At 51.7% G+C, this 17,904-nt stretch overlaps 1 protein-coding gene across 2 annotated transcripts; it reads right to left on the reverse strand.

The window, feature by feature from the left end:
* Window positions 1-521: 521 nt before the first annotated feature.
* ETS2 (ETS proto-oncogene 2, transcription factor) lies at window positions 522-17,430 on the reverse strand. Of its 2 annotated transcripts, XM_081138387.1 has the most exons (10): window positions 17,175-17,430; window positions 12,985-13,056; window positions 10,532-10,643; window positions 9,284-9,403; window positions 8,743-8,943; window positions 7,234-7,317; window positions 6,015-6,236; window positions 4,866-5,126; window positions 3,056-3,174; window positions 522-2,648 (listed from the first exon to the last, which is right to left on the reverse strand). In XM_081138387.1, the coding sequence occupies exons 2-10, from the start codon at window positions 13,054-13,056 to the stop codon at window positions 2,433-2,435; spliced, it is 1,407 nt and encodes a 468-aa protein (XP_080994513.1). In that variant the 5' UTR covers window positions 17,175-17,430; the 3' UTR covers window positions 522-2,432. The 2 variants fall into 2 exon arrangements, with proteins under 2 accessions (XP_080994513.1, XP_080994514.1); XM_081138388.1 differs by lacking the exon at window positions 9,284-9,403 and having other exon boundaries at window positions 17,175-17,259.
* Window positions 17,431-17,904: the final 474 nt, after the last annotated feature.

Raw genomic sequence — 17,904 nt, forward strand, 5'->3', positions numbered from 1 at the left:
CCTCTGACAGAATCCACCTGTTTTGTGTCATCCTAATTCTGAAGAGTGGAAAGGAGCCCTGAGGAGTCTGAGACCAGGTATCCCAGGACCATCACCCTCCTGTCTGGTTAAGGCATCCCAGCAACTGCATCCAGCAACGTCAGGAGTCCGGAGAGTCCCGGCCTCAATGACAAAAGCCCTTGAACCTCAAAGCCTAATGTTCTTGATGTAAACAACCCCACTTCTCTTCTGTGTGTCTGCCAAGCCCCCTGGCAAAGGCAGAACCAGAACCTTCCTATTCTAAACACTTCCTAAAAGAATTCTGCATTTAGGAACACTTTTGGGGACTTTCTGTAGGAAGGGCTCCCAGCTGGGTCCAGCCTGGTCATGATTTAGTAGGTGGCCGAGTATAAATCGGTTACACGGAGATGTGACTCAAGGCCTGGTAGCTGCTGAGTGAGCAGCCGCTGAGCTCAGCACCCTCCCTCCACCCCTCCCTGCTGGGTGGGGACCGAGTGTGACGACTCTTAGGAGGAGGGGTTTATGTAAACAAAATACTTTATTTGAGAAAGAAACTGCCAAATTACAAAAATTTTTTACTTGAGTTCTGTTCATTACCATGCCAGAGGTTTGTAAGGGACGTGTTCCCGTCACTACTAGGTTGGACCACATGAAACTGCCAACTCGGTCGATTAAAAAACAGTCCAGTATTGATTCCACGTGGTTCGAACCCATATAAAGCGAGCCGATGGTGAACGTTTGTTTTGGCAGCAACGTGTTCCCAGCCACATGTCTGCTGATGTTATAAACAGATGTCCGAGCGATAAACAGGTCCCGCCTGAGAAACATCCTGTTTAAAGATACTGGAAACTGTCCTGTGTGGGTCTCGAGGCAGCTCCGCCCTTCTCGCCAACCCCATGGTCTCATCACACGGCCGGGTCCAGGTGTCCTCACAGTGCAGGGACACCTGTCTGCCTTCACAACCCACTGGGCCGGATCACTCAGGAAGGCCAGGAGTACACGCTGCCCCAGGGAGTCCTTAGAAACAAAGTCTTCATCGCCACTAAAACGTTTTCTTCGTGTGAACCAGTCCAGTGCTTTCTCTCTCCCACCTTGCTTACCCTCTTGGCCTCCGGGCATTCTGCGTCCCAAATAAAAAAAACAAAACCCCCAAACTGTGTTGCTGCGGTCGCTGAGCAAAAAGGAGCAGCGTGGTATCCAGACAGCCCGAGACTCAGCGGTGAGCAAAGATGGACAAACATCCTCCATTCATGTCCGACGTTTCATAGATACCCCCCACCCCAACCTTCAGTATGTTTAACTTTACATGGAGCCCAGATAAAAAATAAAGCTTTCTTACAAATTACATTTTTTTCCAGTGAATTACTTTTACAGTAAAAATAGCTGCTACATAAATCCCTCCTGATCTCTGAAAAGGAGTTGCAGATTTCCAAAAATAGTATTCTTATTTTAATCACACAGTCACTCGGGGCTTGGGAGTGGCGCTCGGGGTGGAAATGGCTGGTTGGGAGGTTAGCTGTGGGGGAAACACAAGTGAACTAAGAAAAAAAGATAAGTTTTGTGTATCAACTGACTTACAGGCATGCATAGAAATGGAAAACATATGCCATTTGTCAAGAAAAATACTGCTTTATAGGTTTTACATTACAGTTTTTAAAAGGGGAAACCAGAGGCCAGAGGTGCCCCCAGAAAATAACATTACGTTTCTTATAAAAATTCCCAAATGTACATACTCCTTGCCAGATAACAATCCAGGCAGAACAAAACAAAACAACAGGGATTGACCCTCGTAGACCTTATTCCTGTAGGCATATTAAATGTAAATAATATACACTTTACAAATTCTCTTAGCCTGCCGGTGGCAGATTCATGTTTGCAAAATGCCACAGGCGCTCTTGAAAAATGGAATACAACATTGCATTCTTATTTCACATACAGCAATATAATTATTTTAAATTACAATATACAATATCTGTTAAATAGAACAGTTAGAGGATTTCGATAACAATTATAAGATTACAATCATATATACAAACCAACTTCTGAAATGGCACGATTGTTTTTCTTGCCCCCTCCTGCCCTCCGAAACAGAGACCGCTTTCGCATTTGTGATTCCTGGTGGCAAAAGGCCAAAGAAAATGAAAGATGTGTGCGTCCAGGACGGGCTCACTCCGTGGAGAGGGGCCCGCAGCCCGGGCGGCCCTGCCCGCAGCCTGCTCGGAGCGCGCCCTCGGCCACTGCAACGCGACCGCATCGTGAACGGCGCTCCCCCGTCCGCAGGAGCCGGGGCGACACGCCGCGCGCTGGGCGGAGAGCTGCGGTTTCGGATGAAATAAGGCCACTGCCTCTCGGCGACTTCCCTGGAGCGTTCCAGCGGCCTGGCAGGGCCCGGGGCAGCCGGTCAGGGTGGCCCCGCGGGCAGCCCCCGGGCCTCAGTCCTCCGTGTCCGGCTGGACGCCCAGGATGGCGTGCAGTTCCTCGGGCGTGAAGCCCAGCAAGTTCTGCAGGTCGCACACGAAGCGGTACACGTAGCGCTTCCCCGACGTCTTGTGGATGATGTTCTTGTCGTAGTAATAGCGCAGGCCCCTGCTCAGCTTCTCGTAGTTCATCTTGGGCTTATTCTTCCTCTTTCCCCACCGGCGGGCCACCTGCAGGGGACACGGGCGGAAAGGAGTTCAGTTCCCATCGGCATTTAAGGAAAAGTGAACGACTCCCCCCCCCCCCCCCCCCCCCCCCCCCGATGCTGCTGGCGCGTACTCACTGGGGACACTCGCCCACTAAAGGACCCCAAGGGTACCATCCGTTTTAGGACTTGTACCAGGGCTGTGTCCCTTGGCTGGTTCTCTGAGGACAGCGGGAGGGGTGGAGGGAGTGCAGTGCCCGCACCCACGGTGAACTCTTGCCAACGCCCACGCAGACCCAGAGACACTGCCCCTTGTCAACGGATCCAAGACCGCACTCAAGTTTCCGACCGCCAGGAGAGCTCTCCTTTTACCGGGGGACCCTTCCTTGTGCCCAGGGAACCGAATCTGTGAACCCGGGGGGGGGGGCATACCTCATCGGGGTCAGCAAGCTTAAACTCCCATCCGTCGCCAGTCCAGCTGATGAACGACTGGCAGGATTTGTCGGAGAGCAGCTCCAGGAGAAACTGCCACAGCTGGATCGGTCCGCTTCCTGGGGGAGAGGGCAGGTGACAGGTTTTTACAGATTTAAAAGACGGCAAGGCTTTGGCCATCCTAATGAAACAAACAGCGGAGGCACGTGAGCCCCGATGCTGGGTGCCACCGTGAAGGTGCCACTCCAGGAGCCGTGACAGTCCTGAATGCTAGTGGGGTGAGGCTGAACACCAGACAGAGGTCTTCCTTCAGACCTCCATGCCTCCTACGCCCAGAAAAGAGTCATCAGGTCCTTGATGGCTGGGTTCGGTCTTTCTGGGGGAAAATTCAGGGCCACCAACTCTTGGCATCAAAATTCCTCACGCCGTGTCACTGTTCCTTCTGTAGCAACTTTCAGAGTTTGTCTCTACAAATGATGGGACCGGAGGGGGCAGTTGAAGGGGGCATTTACCACAGAGTGAGGCAAGTTATTCATGGAATCCTGTGCTGCAGCTTTCCGGCCACATGACGTGGCTCGATTGCTAAATCCAAGACTCAGACTCCTCAAGAGCCACCTGGGCATTGGGAGTGACACCCACGGCCCAACCACCTCCAAGTGCTGAGGCCTACGCTGTGCCAAGTGCCCCCTCTGCGCCCTTTCCTGATTAGCATTTAGAACCACCACCTTGCAGAGAAGCACCGTGGCAGCCCTGTCTAGAGAAAAGACGTGGCTCAGAGGCCAGGTGCCCTGGCCTGGATCACACGCCCATCCAAGAGCTGTGCCCCAAGACACAGAGGCCATGGGCGGCAAGGCTTGGCTACGAGGCACAAAGTACAGGAGTTCCAGAACCGATGGGACTGGCTGCCAGCGTGCCCAGGGAGCTGCGTCCCTCTGCGCACACTTCCCCATCTGTAAAATGGGTTAATACCCCACCCACGCTGGGCCGTCCATCCTAAGGACTCGGGACAATGTGCCCAGCTAACTACACCGAGGGGCAGGTAACGAACACTAAAATGGAAACTAATGCCACAGCTGTTTATTTGACCAGACCCTGACCCTCAGGGTATGGACACCACCCTTCTTTCTCACTCACTCGGCGTGTACTTTAACGGGTTCGTGGCTATTTGTTTCAGATGACAGAAAGAAGTGGATGCCTACACTGTCTCATTTAACCGATCAGATTTTTTAAATCCCCAGTGGCTCTATATATAGTGAAAGTATAGGGGGAAAAGCTCATTTAAGGACACATGAAGCAATTAAAGAAAAAAATCTCGGTATTTTTGCTAAAACGCTGGAAATAATCTGGTTCTAAAAACAACTTTAATATTTGTCCCTTGCCTAGAATAGCTCTTGCCCAAACCGTAAAAAATAAGATGGGTTTTAGAAGCAAGAAAAGGTAAACAGTCCTGTGTTATTTGAGGCTGGCTTGCTGCCCCTCCCCGAGCCAGTTTACATTCTTTGAAATTCCTGGAGTGGGTGAGTCAGAGCTAAGCCTTCAGCGCCCCGGTGCCCGGATCCTCCCCTTCTCTCGGGAATGGCCGAGGGAGCAGCCCTGGATTTCCATCCACTGAGCTGCATCCACGGGCATTCCTGCAAGGTTGGCCTTTTTAGGATTCAGAGGTACAGCTTGTCTGGATTCAGGATTACATCCCTCGGATCAAATGTGGGGTGCAGATACAATGTGCTGAGACTAGAACCGCCCTGGCCAAACATGGCTGTCGTGGGCAGGGCACAGGGAGGTGACAGGGACACCGGAGCTGTACACTCACCTGTGAAGCCGGCCAGCACGGCCGCAGGTATGACTGGTTTGCCCTGCTCCACCGGGTCGCTCCTCTCTTGGATGTAATCCTTGAAAGACATGGTCGGCTTGCTGAGGCACAGGGACTGGCTGCAGTCGTCCTCGCAGCTCTCGAAGGAAGGCACCCGCTGCTCCAGCAGCGACGACTGGCTGTTCCAGGACTGGAGCAGGGAGTCTGAGCTCTCGAAGCTGTCCCCGCCATTCTCAGGGGAGTCACGGTCTCCGGGCTTCCCTGGCAAAGATAAGCAGGCACAAACTTTGAATCCTCCAGGACAATGACACATCCAGCCCTACTGCTAATAAAAACCTGCAGGTTGTCTTGGACTCAATGGCACCTGCATTCAACCGTATTTCCTGCTGGTGCAGAATCATTCAGGCTTCCTAATGCTCTTAAACTGAGGGCCTCGTTCCTTACGCATGTGCTGCACAGCCACACCTTCCTTCGGCAGCAGAACCGAGAAATCAAGTGAAGCCTCACGGGATGGAGTATTATACAGCAGTGAAAAGGACAGGGGCTGCTACATCCGACAAGAGAGGTGGCTCTCAGCCATAATGACAAGTAAAACAACACACAGTCTGACCCCATTTATACCAAGTTCAAGAACAGAAGAAACTACAATGATAAACTCAGGACAGTGGTTTCCTCTTGGGGTGGGGATGCTGCTGACGCTCGGGACAGGGATGAGGGAGCGTTCTGGGATGCTGGAAGCCCATCTCCATCTGGGTGGCTTTACACAGGCGTATATATGTGAAAATTCAATCTCAGTTGTATAACCTGAGATCTGCGCCCTGTGTATACACATCTCCGTAAAAAGAAATCTATTTCATTCCTGCACTGTCTCCCAAACATCCCGCTGGGTGGAGGAACCTGTTCACAACAGCAGGGACTGTCTTGCTTACGCAGCTTCCTAAGGCCCCACCGCAGCCTGAAACACGAGGGGCAGGCCTGCGGAGTGAACCCGTCGCCTGGGACCTAACGTCACTCAGAACAGGACGAGTCCCGGCCTCCTGCAGGAGTGGGACACAGGACCCTGATGGAGCAGCTCGGGTCGCTGTCTGGCCATGGCCCCCGGGAACCACACCCACAGCCCACGGCGAGGAACGCGCGGAAGCTCCTTACCAGAGGCGCTGCCCATCAGATTCACGCTGCCGCCGGCGAAGTCCTGGCCGACGGAGCAGTAGCCGACGCCGACCGCGCTGAGCTGGGACTTGGGGAACATCGGGAACTCCTCGGAACTGAGGGCGCCGGGCGCCGCTGCAGGCGGACACAGGCTGTCCAGGAGACTGCCCTTGGGGTAGCTCTGCGCCTGCATTCCGTACGGCGCCTGCTCCATGCCAAAGCCTGCGACAGAGCCACCGACGGCGGAGCCGTTAGGTCACAGCGCGTGGTAATCGCGGACCCTCCGCCCCTCAAACCGACCAAACTTGAGCAGTTCTGCGTGCCTGGCCTTTGCACACCCAGCGGACATGTGGGCTCTGACGGGAGGCTTTCCACGAAGTCCTCTTTGCAAACCATTCATCTCCTCAGCCTTGCTGGCCTTTTACCGCCCGCTGCCTCTGGGCCTGGGTGCGATGCCCCAGAGTTACTGTTTCTACGGCTTTTGTTCAACAAGTGCTTTCCCGAGACCCTCAGGATGACAGGGGTTACTGGCTCTTTCAACTTCCAAGGACACTGAGGCTCAGACTAAGTGACATGCCCCGTCAGTATGTCCTATGGGGCATCTCTAGTCCCTCCGTCCCAGGGCTGGATCGGGGGACCACCTGTAACCTACACTCACCAGAGAGAGAACCTGAATTCCAGGATGCCTTTTCCAACTCCAAAGTTCAGAGCAAATTTGGTGTTGCTCTCCACACACTTCCTGCACCCGCCACCTCCCATCTGTTATACCAGACGTGACCCCAGCAGTCAGCTCCCTACATTCTACCCCTCGCTCTGTGCAGGGCCTGGGCCAGCTCTGGCCATTACGCCATGTTAAATTTTCTGGTGGCCACATTAAAAAAGTAAAACACACACACACACAAAAAACACACCCAGGGAAACTGAAAAATTTTACGTGAACCTAAGATATCAATTATCATTTCAATAAGTGATGAATATTTTTCAAATGAGGAAGGAGACAGTTTACATTCTTTGTTTCACACTAAGGCTTCCAGATCTGCTGTGCGTTACATTGCTGTCACGCATCTCAATGTGGACCAGCCACATTTCAAGCTCAGTCGCCACGTGTGGCCACTATATGGGTCAGTGCAGGTCTAGATCATGCCTTCGGAGTGTCCAAGAGCTAACAGGATGACTTCAAGCCCAGATCTCAAATCTCAAGGGCAGAACCCAGACTGACCTAATGAATTGCTGTTAATCCAATGAGGAACGGAGTTGAGGTGGGAGTTTTCTTCATACTGATCCTCTGTCTTTTCTTGGTTTTCTGGAAAACAGACACAGGAGTGCTAAGTTTGCAGATCGAGGTTAAAACTACACGAGAGAAAGTGGCTTTCTGAATTACTGCTATAGGGGGTATTTCAAGATAATGCAACACATTTGGTGTCACATTTAATCCGACAGTGTTCCAAGTCATTCCATCTTTTCAAAAACTAGAGACCATGATGCATTTTTCAATAAGTAGAGTGAGTCTTCGCCCATGAATGCAGTCAGAGGCAAAGTTAAAGTCTCTACTGCATAATCTAGATGGTGTGTCAATGAATCATGAAATATTCATTCACCTGTACCAGGCAGTGGCCGGAAATAGAGCAGGTGAGTAAAGGAGACTCAGTCCCTGCCTCCGTGAGGCTCAGGGCCATTGTTTCAGACTCTGAAAGTCCCCCCAGGGTAGGGTGACCGCTACACAGAGAGAGGGCCACTTGGGGACACACATGCCCAGGAGCTTTGAAAGGGAAAAGGTTTGTGGTTCTGCGTGTCTACTCCCTACACACACACACAACCACACGGGCACCCCCACACGCCCACAAACCCAGAGCCACAGGCGCACACCCGAGAGTGGCCAAACAGGCCCAACCTGCCAGCAAACATCCTCACCAGAACCTTGTCGGGTCAGACTCGTCCAAGTTCAAGAAGATTTGGGCATTTTTAAAAATGAGTTCCCCTGGCCCTCAGGAGCCATCACTAGAGAGAGCTGGTAGTGGACTCAAGTTCTGACAGACAGTGAAACTCAGCGCTCATTTAAATGAGGAATAGTTCCCAGAACTCTACAAAGGGGCTAATTTTCTTCAAGTTTTCACTTAAGTGATCCCTCACTACAATGTTTTTCTTTTTGAACTCACTGTATTTTTAACAATGGTCTCAATGCTCTCATAAGGTCTGAATCACAACTTTCTATGATGAGAGTTCTTTGCTCAGAAGGCCAGTTTTTGTAGAATATGTATCAGTGTAAAAATATCTATCAATTACTCCTACATTTCTTTAAAAACATGAAACCCAAAAAAATTCTCTGTTGGACTCCATTTGGACTTAAGAAAATTTACTGTACAATTCACGGAGTTTGGATAAAGGCTCGCACCGCCGAGGCTGGCTTCGTTCTTTCGGTTCTGTAAGGGGAGCCACAGAACAGGGGAAGGATTCTTTGCTGGCCTCCGAATCTGAGCCAACACGTCCTGCTCCGACGAATGCCGTCTAGCGACAGTGAACCAGTTAGTGACTCAGGCTGTCGCCTTGGGGCTACGCTCCATGTCCCACACACACACACACACACACACACACACACACACGCTTAAGTGGATTCAAATCTATAATCGAGGCCCCATATGTGACTCACTCCAGTGGCGTTTTCAGGCAACTGACATCATTTGAAACTCTGACCCCACAGTTGCCCGCTCTTCCCTCCCACGGCTGGTACCTTTGATCATTTGCTCCAGATGCTCCCAGAGAATGTCGCCCACAAAGTCAGGTGCCAGCTCCAGAAAACGCTCCTTGCCCAGGTTACACAACACCTGGCCATTCATGCCGAACCTCTGGAGGTTTACGTTCACCAGGCTGAACTCGTTGGTGGCCCAGAGGAGCCACTGGCAGACCTGCTGCTCCGTCCACAGCCAGGGATCTACGGGGAGGGAAGAAGAGATGGAACAGAGGGAAAAAGGCAGGAGGGAGTGAGACCAGAGTAGTAGCTCCTGATTTACCCCCCAGGGCCACACGTGCACCGAAGACCAATGAAACGAGCGAGCCACCCGGGGGAATTCTAAGTGCTGGATGGAGTGTGCAGGTGACTGGTTGCAATAAAAAGTGGCTCAGCTTAACCCCATCTCTGCCACTCTTTGTGAGCCGTCTTAAACAAGAGTTGTGTTTTTTTTTTAAATAACCCATCTGGAGCCGTGGCAGTCAAGTTCGTTGGTCTAGTATGGGGCAGGCTCAGAAAAGCAGCTCTACAAAGAGGCACTTACTCTTGGGGATGCCCAGACGGCGCTGCTCCTTTTTGAAGCCACTGAAGGTAGCCTTCAAGGCTTGACTCATCACAGCCTTGCTGCAGGGAGTTAGCAGAGGCAACTCACAGCTGGCCGAGTCTAGAAAGAAACCCGGGGACATTAGGACTTCAAGCTGGCAATAGCAGAGGGAGAATCCAGGGGAGGCGCGTCAGCTTTTAGAAAGAACAATTCTGATCTCAACCTTGACATAATTCCTTAAGAGAATCAGTGTTACCCCCCAAAATACTTTTGACCGAGATTTAAAAAAATTACACATCCCGTATCTTCAATTATTTAAAAAAATCTAAAATAAAATCAAACTCAAGTTTTTTCTTATGATGCAAAATTTCACACAGCAGTTTATGCCTAGGCAAAATGTCTATTGAAAGCTATCTGAAAACTAGATAATAAAAAAAAAAATGGCATGATTCTTGGCCCAAATTCTTAAGGGGTTGCAAATACATAATTCGGAAGTCGATTCCAGTAAACTAAGCAGCAGGTGGAGACTGGAGCCGGGTACAGGCAGCCCTGAGCCCTGTGAAGTTGGCCCACTTTCCATTTTTGTTGAAAACTGTCTTCTCTGGATATTCCCTCAGCCATTTAAAAAATGATAAATGACTGTCACACGAAGGCCTGCCGACGCCAGTGCGCGTTTCAATTAATTTTCTGGGCCGTAATTTCTAGCACCTACTTCACGTGACAAAGTCACGTCTGGAATGTTTCCAACTAATAACGATCCCAGGCACTGCGGAGGCATCGCTGACGTGCTGGTCCTTTATAAAGAACAAACAAGGACGTGCAGAAGTGTGAAAGTCAACAGGGATGCGTAGAAAACAAGCAGGAATCATTTGCGGCCCCCAAACTCCAGGGATGAGCTCACTGCGAGCCCAGAATGAAAAGCCGCGACGCATTTGCCTGTGCCCTGTTCTGCTCTGCCGGGTGGACCTGGGAGCCACCGGGGTGAAAAGACCCTGATGGAAATCTCAGGGTCCCCTGCAGGGTGCCAAGAGCGGGAGATGTGCTCTCCCCGGGGTGCGTCTGGCAGGGAAGCCACCAGAATCATCACACTCATCAAATGGGAAAAACTGTCTTGTCCCAGGTTGAGCCTCCACCTGACTTTTTACACCAAAGACTCAAGATACCAACACTCATTGCTCATGGACTGTCCTTATTCACCGGGTTACTCTGGGCCATCACGCACAGTGTGTCCTTCGGGGTAGCAATTACCGTGAGAAATGGAATCCAAGCCTGTGGGCACTTCTTGGAGAGCTTGCTTTTCATTCAGGGAGGGGAATATGGCAAACAGGGACCCATCAAAGGTGTCGAAGGCTGGCTGTCGCTGCAAGAAGGGACAGAAAGAAAGCAGAAATATATTTACTTACTTAATTACCTGTTTTCAAAGTGGTCCGTGGGCAATCTCATTGCTTTGCCCCGATTAAGCTGGCCATCGAGAGGCCACACCTGGAATGGGCCAGCCGCACGCAAGAGGTGTCTAGGCTGGCCCACGTGAGCCACCGAAAGGAGCGGTTTCACTCCGGGCCATTCAGTCTCCCTCAAGAGTCAGGACGACTGGGGATTTATTTTTAATGGCCTAATCCACTTAAATTAATAAATTAACTAATCAAACCTAAAAATACTAGACTCCCAGAAGAACAGTTCTGGGAGGGGCCTCAGAGCCCACCTGGTCCAAACACCTGGCCTATTAGCGACATCCTAGGAGAGAAATTCGGTCAGGCCACGTGTGTAAGGAAAATGACCCCGGGCAAGGCAGTTTCAGGTCACCGCAGTTACAGCGAAAGGCAAATGATGGAATGAAACTGAAAATCAAGCAATGAAAAAAAAGATCTCTGGGAGCATTTATTTTTAAATGTTTACAATGAGACACTTTAACTGAAACTAGGTGTTTTTCTTCTTCATTTCCAATGGTTCAGAAAATAGTAAAACACACTGAGAAAGTTCCTTAAGATTTAATTTTATAAAAGTAAAGAGTATTAAAAAGAACATCCCCCTCCCCCCCAATCATCTTTGGGGAAAGATCTCCAAAGGAAGCAGGTTATAGTGAAACTATCTACAGTTTTAAGGGAAAAGAGTGGAGAGAGACACAGAGCAAGATAAAACCTCACACTGTCGATTTCTGATCATCTAGCATTTATCAAAGAAATAGCCTTTAATGTAAAACTCGTTAATAAGTAACAGGTAAGGCCTTGATTCATCACTGCCCAGCTGGTTAAGGAAAATATGTGAAGAAAGCTATACTTTTCCAACACGCGCTGGAAATCCCAAGTTCTGTGTAATACAATGACACATCTGTTGAGTCACCAATAAGAAAATGTGTAACACATTTACAAATAAAATTGGCCTGCGCTTTCTTTTTAGAAATGTGGAACAATGGATGACACATTGCAAAAGAGGGTGGGCAGAGCGGGAACTGGCCCAAACACTCAAGACAACGACTCCCCAGGAAGGAGCCCAGCCCCACAAAACCCAAGGCAGTGATGTCCAACAGATGCCCCAAGATGTCGAGGAAAGACCTATTAGGCAAATATGAAACGTTCATCTCTAGATCTATAAACTACTCTATATTGGACTGTGTGTAAAATATCCAATCCACTTTTGAAATTCCCACTAGCTTTGCCCAGGTGACTAAGAAATGCCTTTGGTTCGCTGACAGTAAGTTCAGTTTTTACAATAAAGAAGTCAAAAGATCACACGAATTCACGCTGCCTATTTCAACACATCTATTCCAGTGACAGTGTCTTCTTCAAACCCAGAAATTGCACGGACATCACGAAATTCTTTCACTTTACAGAATTTTTCTTTCTAGGGGTGTGGTTTCAAGCTTGGTGCCATCACATCTTGTCCAGTTTCTGCCCCACTGAAAATGTCTGACCAAACCAACAGGGAAACTCACTCGCCTGAAGCTGGATGACCTACATAATACTCAAGAAAGACCTGAGCCCGTGTTTGGCTCTGTGGGTTCTATCAGACAAATAACCTCCCAGGATCTACAGAGGAAAATGTGACATCCCAGGAACACGTATCTGTACAAAACCCCAGGCTCAGAGGAGGCCAATCTAAACCCACTGCTTCTGGGATGTGTTTACTACACGAAGCTGACAGCAATCAGGTCCCGCTCTCACGCGTGGAAAAGGCCAACGGGGAGTTAGTTATCAGTGCTGCCACAGAATCCCCCCCCCCCCCCGGATTAAGACAGGTGCTCCAGGAAACGTGTTTTGCTGGGCAGCAGAGGCCGCTTTCATCTTTACTGTTTCCTGGCTCACAGACCCAGGCTGCCCAGTGGGCTTGGACCACCTGATGGAAGCAGTAGTGGGGCCTGCTGGCCTCTCCTAGGTGTCCTTGCCTCATCCCAGGAAACTCCAATTCTGTGTAGCTGAGAACCACAGGGTTTTTCACCTGGTAGGAGTCTCAGAAATAAACTACCAAGGCCTCACCTTCTACAAATTAAATGGGTTCAAGCATCAGGATGCCCATTTTACAGACTAGAAAACTGAGGCCCAGAGAGATTAAGCAAACAGTCCAGAGTCACACAGCCAGTAAATTAGAAGTTGGGGCTAGAACAGGTCTTCTGGGACTTAGCCCACTGTTTCATTTTTTTTTTCCTCCTAGAGACTGAGCTTTACAAATTAAAAACAACTTTTAATTAAGACTTGCTCACTCACCTTGAGTGTCCCTCGGTAACTGTTAGACACAGGGGCCACCTGGTCCATGTTCTTGATTCCAAAATCATTCATCTTAAAAGAAAAAAGGAAGGAGAGTCAGATGCAACAAGTCAAGTGCTCCATTTTTAAGGAGACTTCACGGGCTGCAAGACACCGATTCCTGCTGAGTCTGTCAAGTTGCATAATAGTCATTCAGAACCAAATGCCAGGAATTCTTATTTAAAAGGCCCTTTCTTACAAAGGCTATGATATTTAAGTAGTTCAATAATAATGCTGATTCCCACTGAATTCCACTTAGAGCCTCCTAAGGCAGCCTGTGTCCTTCCCAGGTAGGCAAGGGAGGGGCTACTATTCCCTGCCACCCGGGTGTGGGCCCAGAGGGGTGCCAGACAGTCATGGGCCACCTCCTGTCTGCAAGGGGGCAGTCAGCCGCACTGGGGATCCTCAGGAGTGACCTGCTCCAGGCAGCTCCAGGTTTATCAAGATCTAGGAAAACATGCTGGGAGGAGCGGGGAGGCCCCTCCTGTCCACACTGGAGGAAGCACAGGCCCAGGGAGATCAAAGGGAGAACCGCGGCTTCAGACTAACCCTCCGGCCCGGTCCCAGATCCTCCAGTGTTAAATACACGAGCTCTAAACACGTCTGCTTTGTGTGTCGCCCAGCTGTGCACTTCCTCAAGAAGCAATTCCAGTCACAGATCGGCCTCACTTGCTCTGACAGTATCTGGGCTTATGCTAGACCTGCCCCGCCCAACGTGGTAGCCACCGGCCACGTGCGTCTGGTGAGCGCCAGGCACATGGCTAAGACATGCTCTGCATGTAACATACACAAGCAGAGATTTCAAAGGTCTCGTAGAAAAAAGTAAAATATCTCAGTAATAACGCTGCATTTACTGCATGTTTATATAACACTTTGAATATATTCGGTTAATGGAAATATACTGAAATTAAGTGCACCTATTTTAAATATTTAAGATGGCTATTAGAAAAGTTATAGTTACATATGTGGCTTGCAACTGGACTGTGCCGTAACAGACTGTGAATTTATTTGGGGCCCTAATATGAAACTGTTTGGCCAGGTGAGTTATATATTAATAAGGGAAAAGGGTACCTAGATAATGGCACTAGAATGTTAGATAAAAAACCCAGAGAAACCAAAACTCATTTTCAAATAACCTAGGTTAGCACAGTTGATAGTAACCTTTACCCTATGGGGCCCTCCTCAACCTCCTGGCTTCCTGGCTACGGAACTGAAGGGCTATAAGGCAGCTTTCTGGGGTCCACTAATTGCCCTCCCCGCCAGTCTCCACCGGGTGCTCCCAACTGTTACAGCTGAGACCTCTGAGTAATTAAAACACTGCGCAATAGATAGCACTTACCAGAGGTGGCAAATAGCATATTTTCCGGTACCTAATTGGTTTTTTGTGTGTGCTTTCTTGTTTTTTCTTTATGATCAATGTTATAGCTAAAGCAGACCTCCCAACAACTCAACACCCTCCCCCCTCCCTTGGCTGGAGAGGCAGTGTGGGAGGTGAGTGTCTGCCTCAGGGGAGGCCAGAGGCACCGCAGAGGGCTGTTAAAACCCTCAGAGTGCGGGTAATTATCCCGGTGGCCAGTGAAGGCTGGAGCACTGGAAATAAATAACAGGGCTATGGGGGTGGGCAGGGAAGGGGAGGGGCTGTCCTGGATCAAAAGTGGCCACATTTGTTCAGCATCTCCACTTGGTGGGCCATGTTCCCACATGCACTCAAGGATCAATATTCAGTACTGATGACGGCTGCAATGACAGATTCCTCCTAGCCCAGGGCTGAGCCTGAGCTGGGGGACTGTCCCTTCCCACCTCACTGAATCTTCCAGACATCCCTGAGCGGTGGATGTGACACAGCGAGGCCCAGAGACCTTTGGGAACTTGCCTAGGATCACACAGCTACTGTGGGGGCTTCTGAGGGGCACAGTGTAGACCACACGGCAGTTGGGGATGGCCCTAAATCCCGAGCGCCTCCATGTGCCAGGGTAACCTGAGGGATGGGGCCTGGGCCTTCTCCCACCACATCCTATAGGTCAGACAGCACACAGATGTTATTAGACCGGCGCCTGCATGCTACTCTTTACAATGGGAAATGCTCCTCAATGCAGAGCCTTCTGTCATTTACAGGAATGAACTAAGTCCTGCTAACCTGTTGATTAAATACACGAGCCTGAAACAGAAGAGCAAAATGCCCAGGCATCTTGGGTGCTGCCAATTACCCACCCAGGCCGGCTCCTTTTCTACGTCTGGTTTGCAGACGCTTGGTGACTTGGGAAATGTGGAATAATTTCCCACCTTCACAGAGATGGACAGAGAATGGATGTGGAAGGCGATGGAAAAGCTTGGCGGGGGTTTTTGTGTACAAATACTTGGAAGAAAAGGCAGTCTACCACTCCCACATAAAGAGCTGTAATTATTCATTCCAGAATAGAATTCTTTTGTTGTCCAGCTTTTAATTTGTTTTGTAAGAACCATGAAGAATCAAAGTGGTTTCAGGCAGACACAGAATTAATCAAATTTAAGTTCACTTATTTTATTCAACGTGGCTCGTTAAGGTGGCAGACAAGCCAAGTTTCTCCATGTAAATCAATTTCAAATTTGGGTCCTTTTTGTGTTTTTGTGTTGCCCTTTGGAAAGCTGCTTGTGAACAACAACAACAACAAAAAACCCCAAAAACCAAAAAAAAGAAAGAAAAAAAGGAAAGTGGCAGAAACCTAAGTGCTGAACATGGTTAAATTTTTAAAACAAGCAGAACTTGCCTGACAACTGTACCCTTCTTGGAACAAGTGATCACTTATGTGAGATTAGACCACAGGTTTGTATTTAGGCAAATTTGGAAAGAAAAAGAAAAAGGACCCCCTCCCCCCTCCAAGTCCTTTCTGAAGGTTGGTGTGTTTTTCCTTTGAAAGTTATCACTTTAGCGAGAGGAATGACTAATCCCAACAATGAGTGTTTGATATTTCCCTGCAGGACCCGAGGGGCTAACATTTACTGTACTATGATATTACTCAGAATTTTAATAAACCTTAACTTGGAGATTTATCTCCCTGATGGGTGGTGATGCGGGCAGGCAGATGGCGCACAGGCGCTTCCATTGTCCAGAACAAACATAATCTCTTCGTGGTGAGTTAAAATAAATTACCCTTATCTCCAAAGGGGACTGCTCACTTCTTCACTTTCTAAATAAGTAGCACGTCAACTACTATTTCAGGCTACCTTGAAATTGAAACAGACCAATATAAAAAGTCTCCTGTGCTTTAAAAAAAACCGCACACCCTCAAATGCACAAACGCTCACTGATACCCCTTCATTAAAAATGCTTTATGAACGAGAAAATAAAGGCAGCCCTGCGCGCCCAAGGCGTCCTTTCCGGCCAGCTCCGGGTGCTCGCCCGGCGGGGCCGAGGGGCCCGGAGCCGCCCCCGCGCGCCCGCGGGGGGTCCTGCGCTCCAGCCGCGCGCCCCGGCCGCCCCCGCTCCTTCCCCGGGCGCCTCCCGCGCGGTTGGCCGGGGCCGGGCCCTGGACGTGACCGAGCAGGTGACCCGCGGCTCTGCGTGTTCCCGGAGTCGCAGCCTCCCAGGTGTTTCAGGAGGCGGGCGCCCCAGATCTTCCCGGGCCCGGCGCGCTCCAGTAAATCACCCGCAAACCTGGGCGCGCCGGGGGCCCCCCTCGGACACCCTCTGCTGAGTTCCTCCTGCCCCTTGGCGAAACCAGATCCGCCGGGGCGCCCACTGGCCGGAGCCCCCCCCCCCCCCACTAGGCCCTCGATTCCTTTTAAAAACAAAAGCAAGCGAGCCAAGCCGGCGCGCACGCCCAGCCCCGGCGGCTCGGCGACCCGGGGGCCGCGCGGCCCAAGTTCGCAGCCGGCTCCGCGCGTCAACGCCGGGCCCACTCCGCGCCCTGCCCCGGGCCCCGCGTCCCCGCGTCCCCGCAGCCACCCGCCACACGAACCGCACAGGCACAGAACCCAGGCGCGCGACGCCCGAGTCCTAGGAGCAGCCGCCACCCCGCCTGGACCCCCGCGTGCGGACCTCGGCGCTACCCGCGTCTCCAGCCCCGTTTCTGAATCCCCCAGGGGAGGAGCCGGCGCCGGGGGGGGGGGGCTCTCCACGGACCCCCGGGCCCGCGCCCGGCCGGCCCGCCCACCCCGGACCCCGCTCTTACCGCGCGGCTTCGGGCAGGGCCGGCGAGCGGCCGGGCGGCTGCTGCTGGAGGCCCGGGCTCCTCGGTGCGAGCGCGGCGGGGCCGCGGTGCGGGTGCGGGTGCGGCGCTCCCCGGGCCGGGGCGAAGGAAGGCGGGCGGGCGGGCGAGCAGGCGGCTCCTGGCGCTGGGCTGGGCTGGGCTGGGGCTGCGGCTCCACTGCGCGCCGCTCCGCCGCTGGAGGAAGTAACCGGCCCGGCCCCTCGGCGGAGGGCTCTTCAGCAGCGGGGAGCAGGGAGGAGGGAGGCGGGGAGGAGGGGCGAAGAGGGGAGGGGAGACACCGGGGGGGAGGGGAGGGGGAGGAGGGGGAGGAGCGGGGGCGGGGGCGGGGGGCGGGGCCAGCCTGTTCCGGCCCGGCCCTCGCTGCGCCCCGCGCCCGGCGCTCAGTCCCTGCGCCGCGGTGCCAGGCGGTGCGCCCCGGGCCCCGGCGGAGAGTCTCCCTGGGTTTCCTCCCCTTGTCCCGAGGCTTCAGCGTCAAGCTCGCCTCTCGAATCCGGCAGGAACCCGGGGCTGGTGCTGGCGGCCCGAGCGGCCGCGGGGCTCGGGGTAACAGGGGGCCCCATTCTTGGATTTCTTTCCAGATTTTTGATTTCTGATCATTCTTATCATGAAAAGACTCTGAGATGATAAACGGACGAGCTGGGCCCTTGGCTGGGCGGCCGAGTCGGCGCTGCGCGGAGAAGCCCCGGTCCTA

This window comes from Miniopterus schreibersii, assembly GCF_964146895.1.
Source record: "Miniopterus schreibersii genome assembly, chromosome: 5".
Classification (NCBI taxonomy): domain Eukaryota; kingdom Metazoa; phylum Chordata; class Mammalia; order Chiroptera; family Miniopteridae; genus Miniopterus; species Miniopterus schreibersii.

Excerpts from the sequence above, each read along its gene's own strand:
- ETS2 (XM_081138387.1), bottom strand. The coding sequence starts at position 13,056 with ATGAATGATTTTGGAATCAAGAACATGGACCAGGTGGCCCCTGTGTCT. Across the intron at positions 5,127-6,014 it reads TCTGATGGGCAGCGCCTCTG|GGAAGCCCGGAGACCGTGAC; the intron begins GTAAGGAGCTTC and ends TATCTTTGCCAG. Across the intron at positions 2,649-3,055 it reads AGCTTGCTGACCCCGATGAG|GTGGCCCGCCGGTGGGGAAA; the intron begins GTATGCCCCCCC and ends TGTCCCCTGCAG.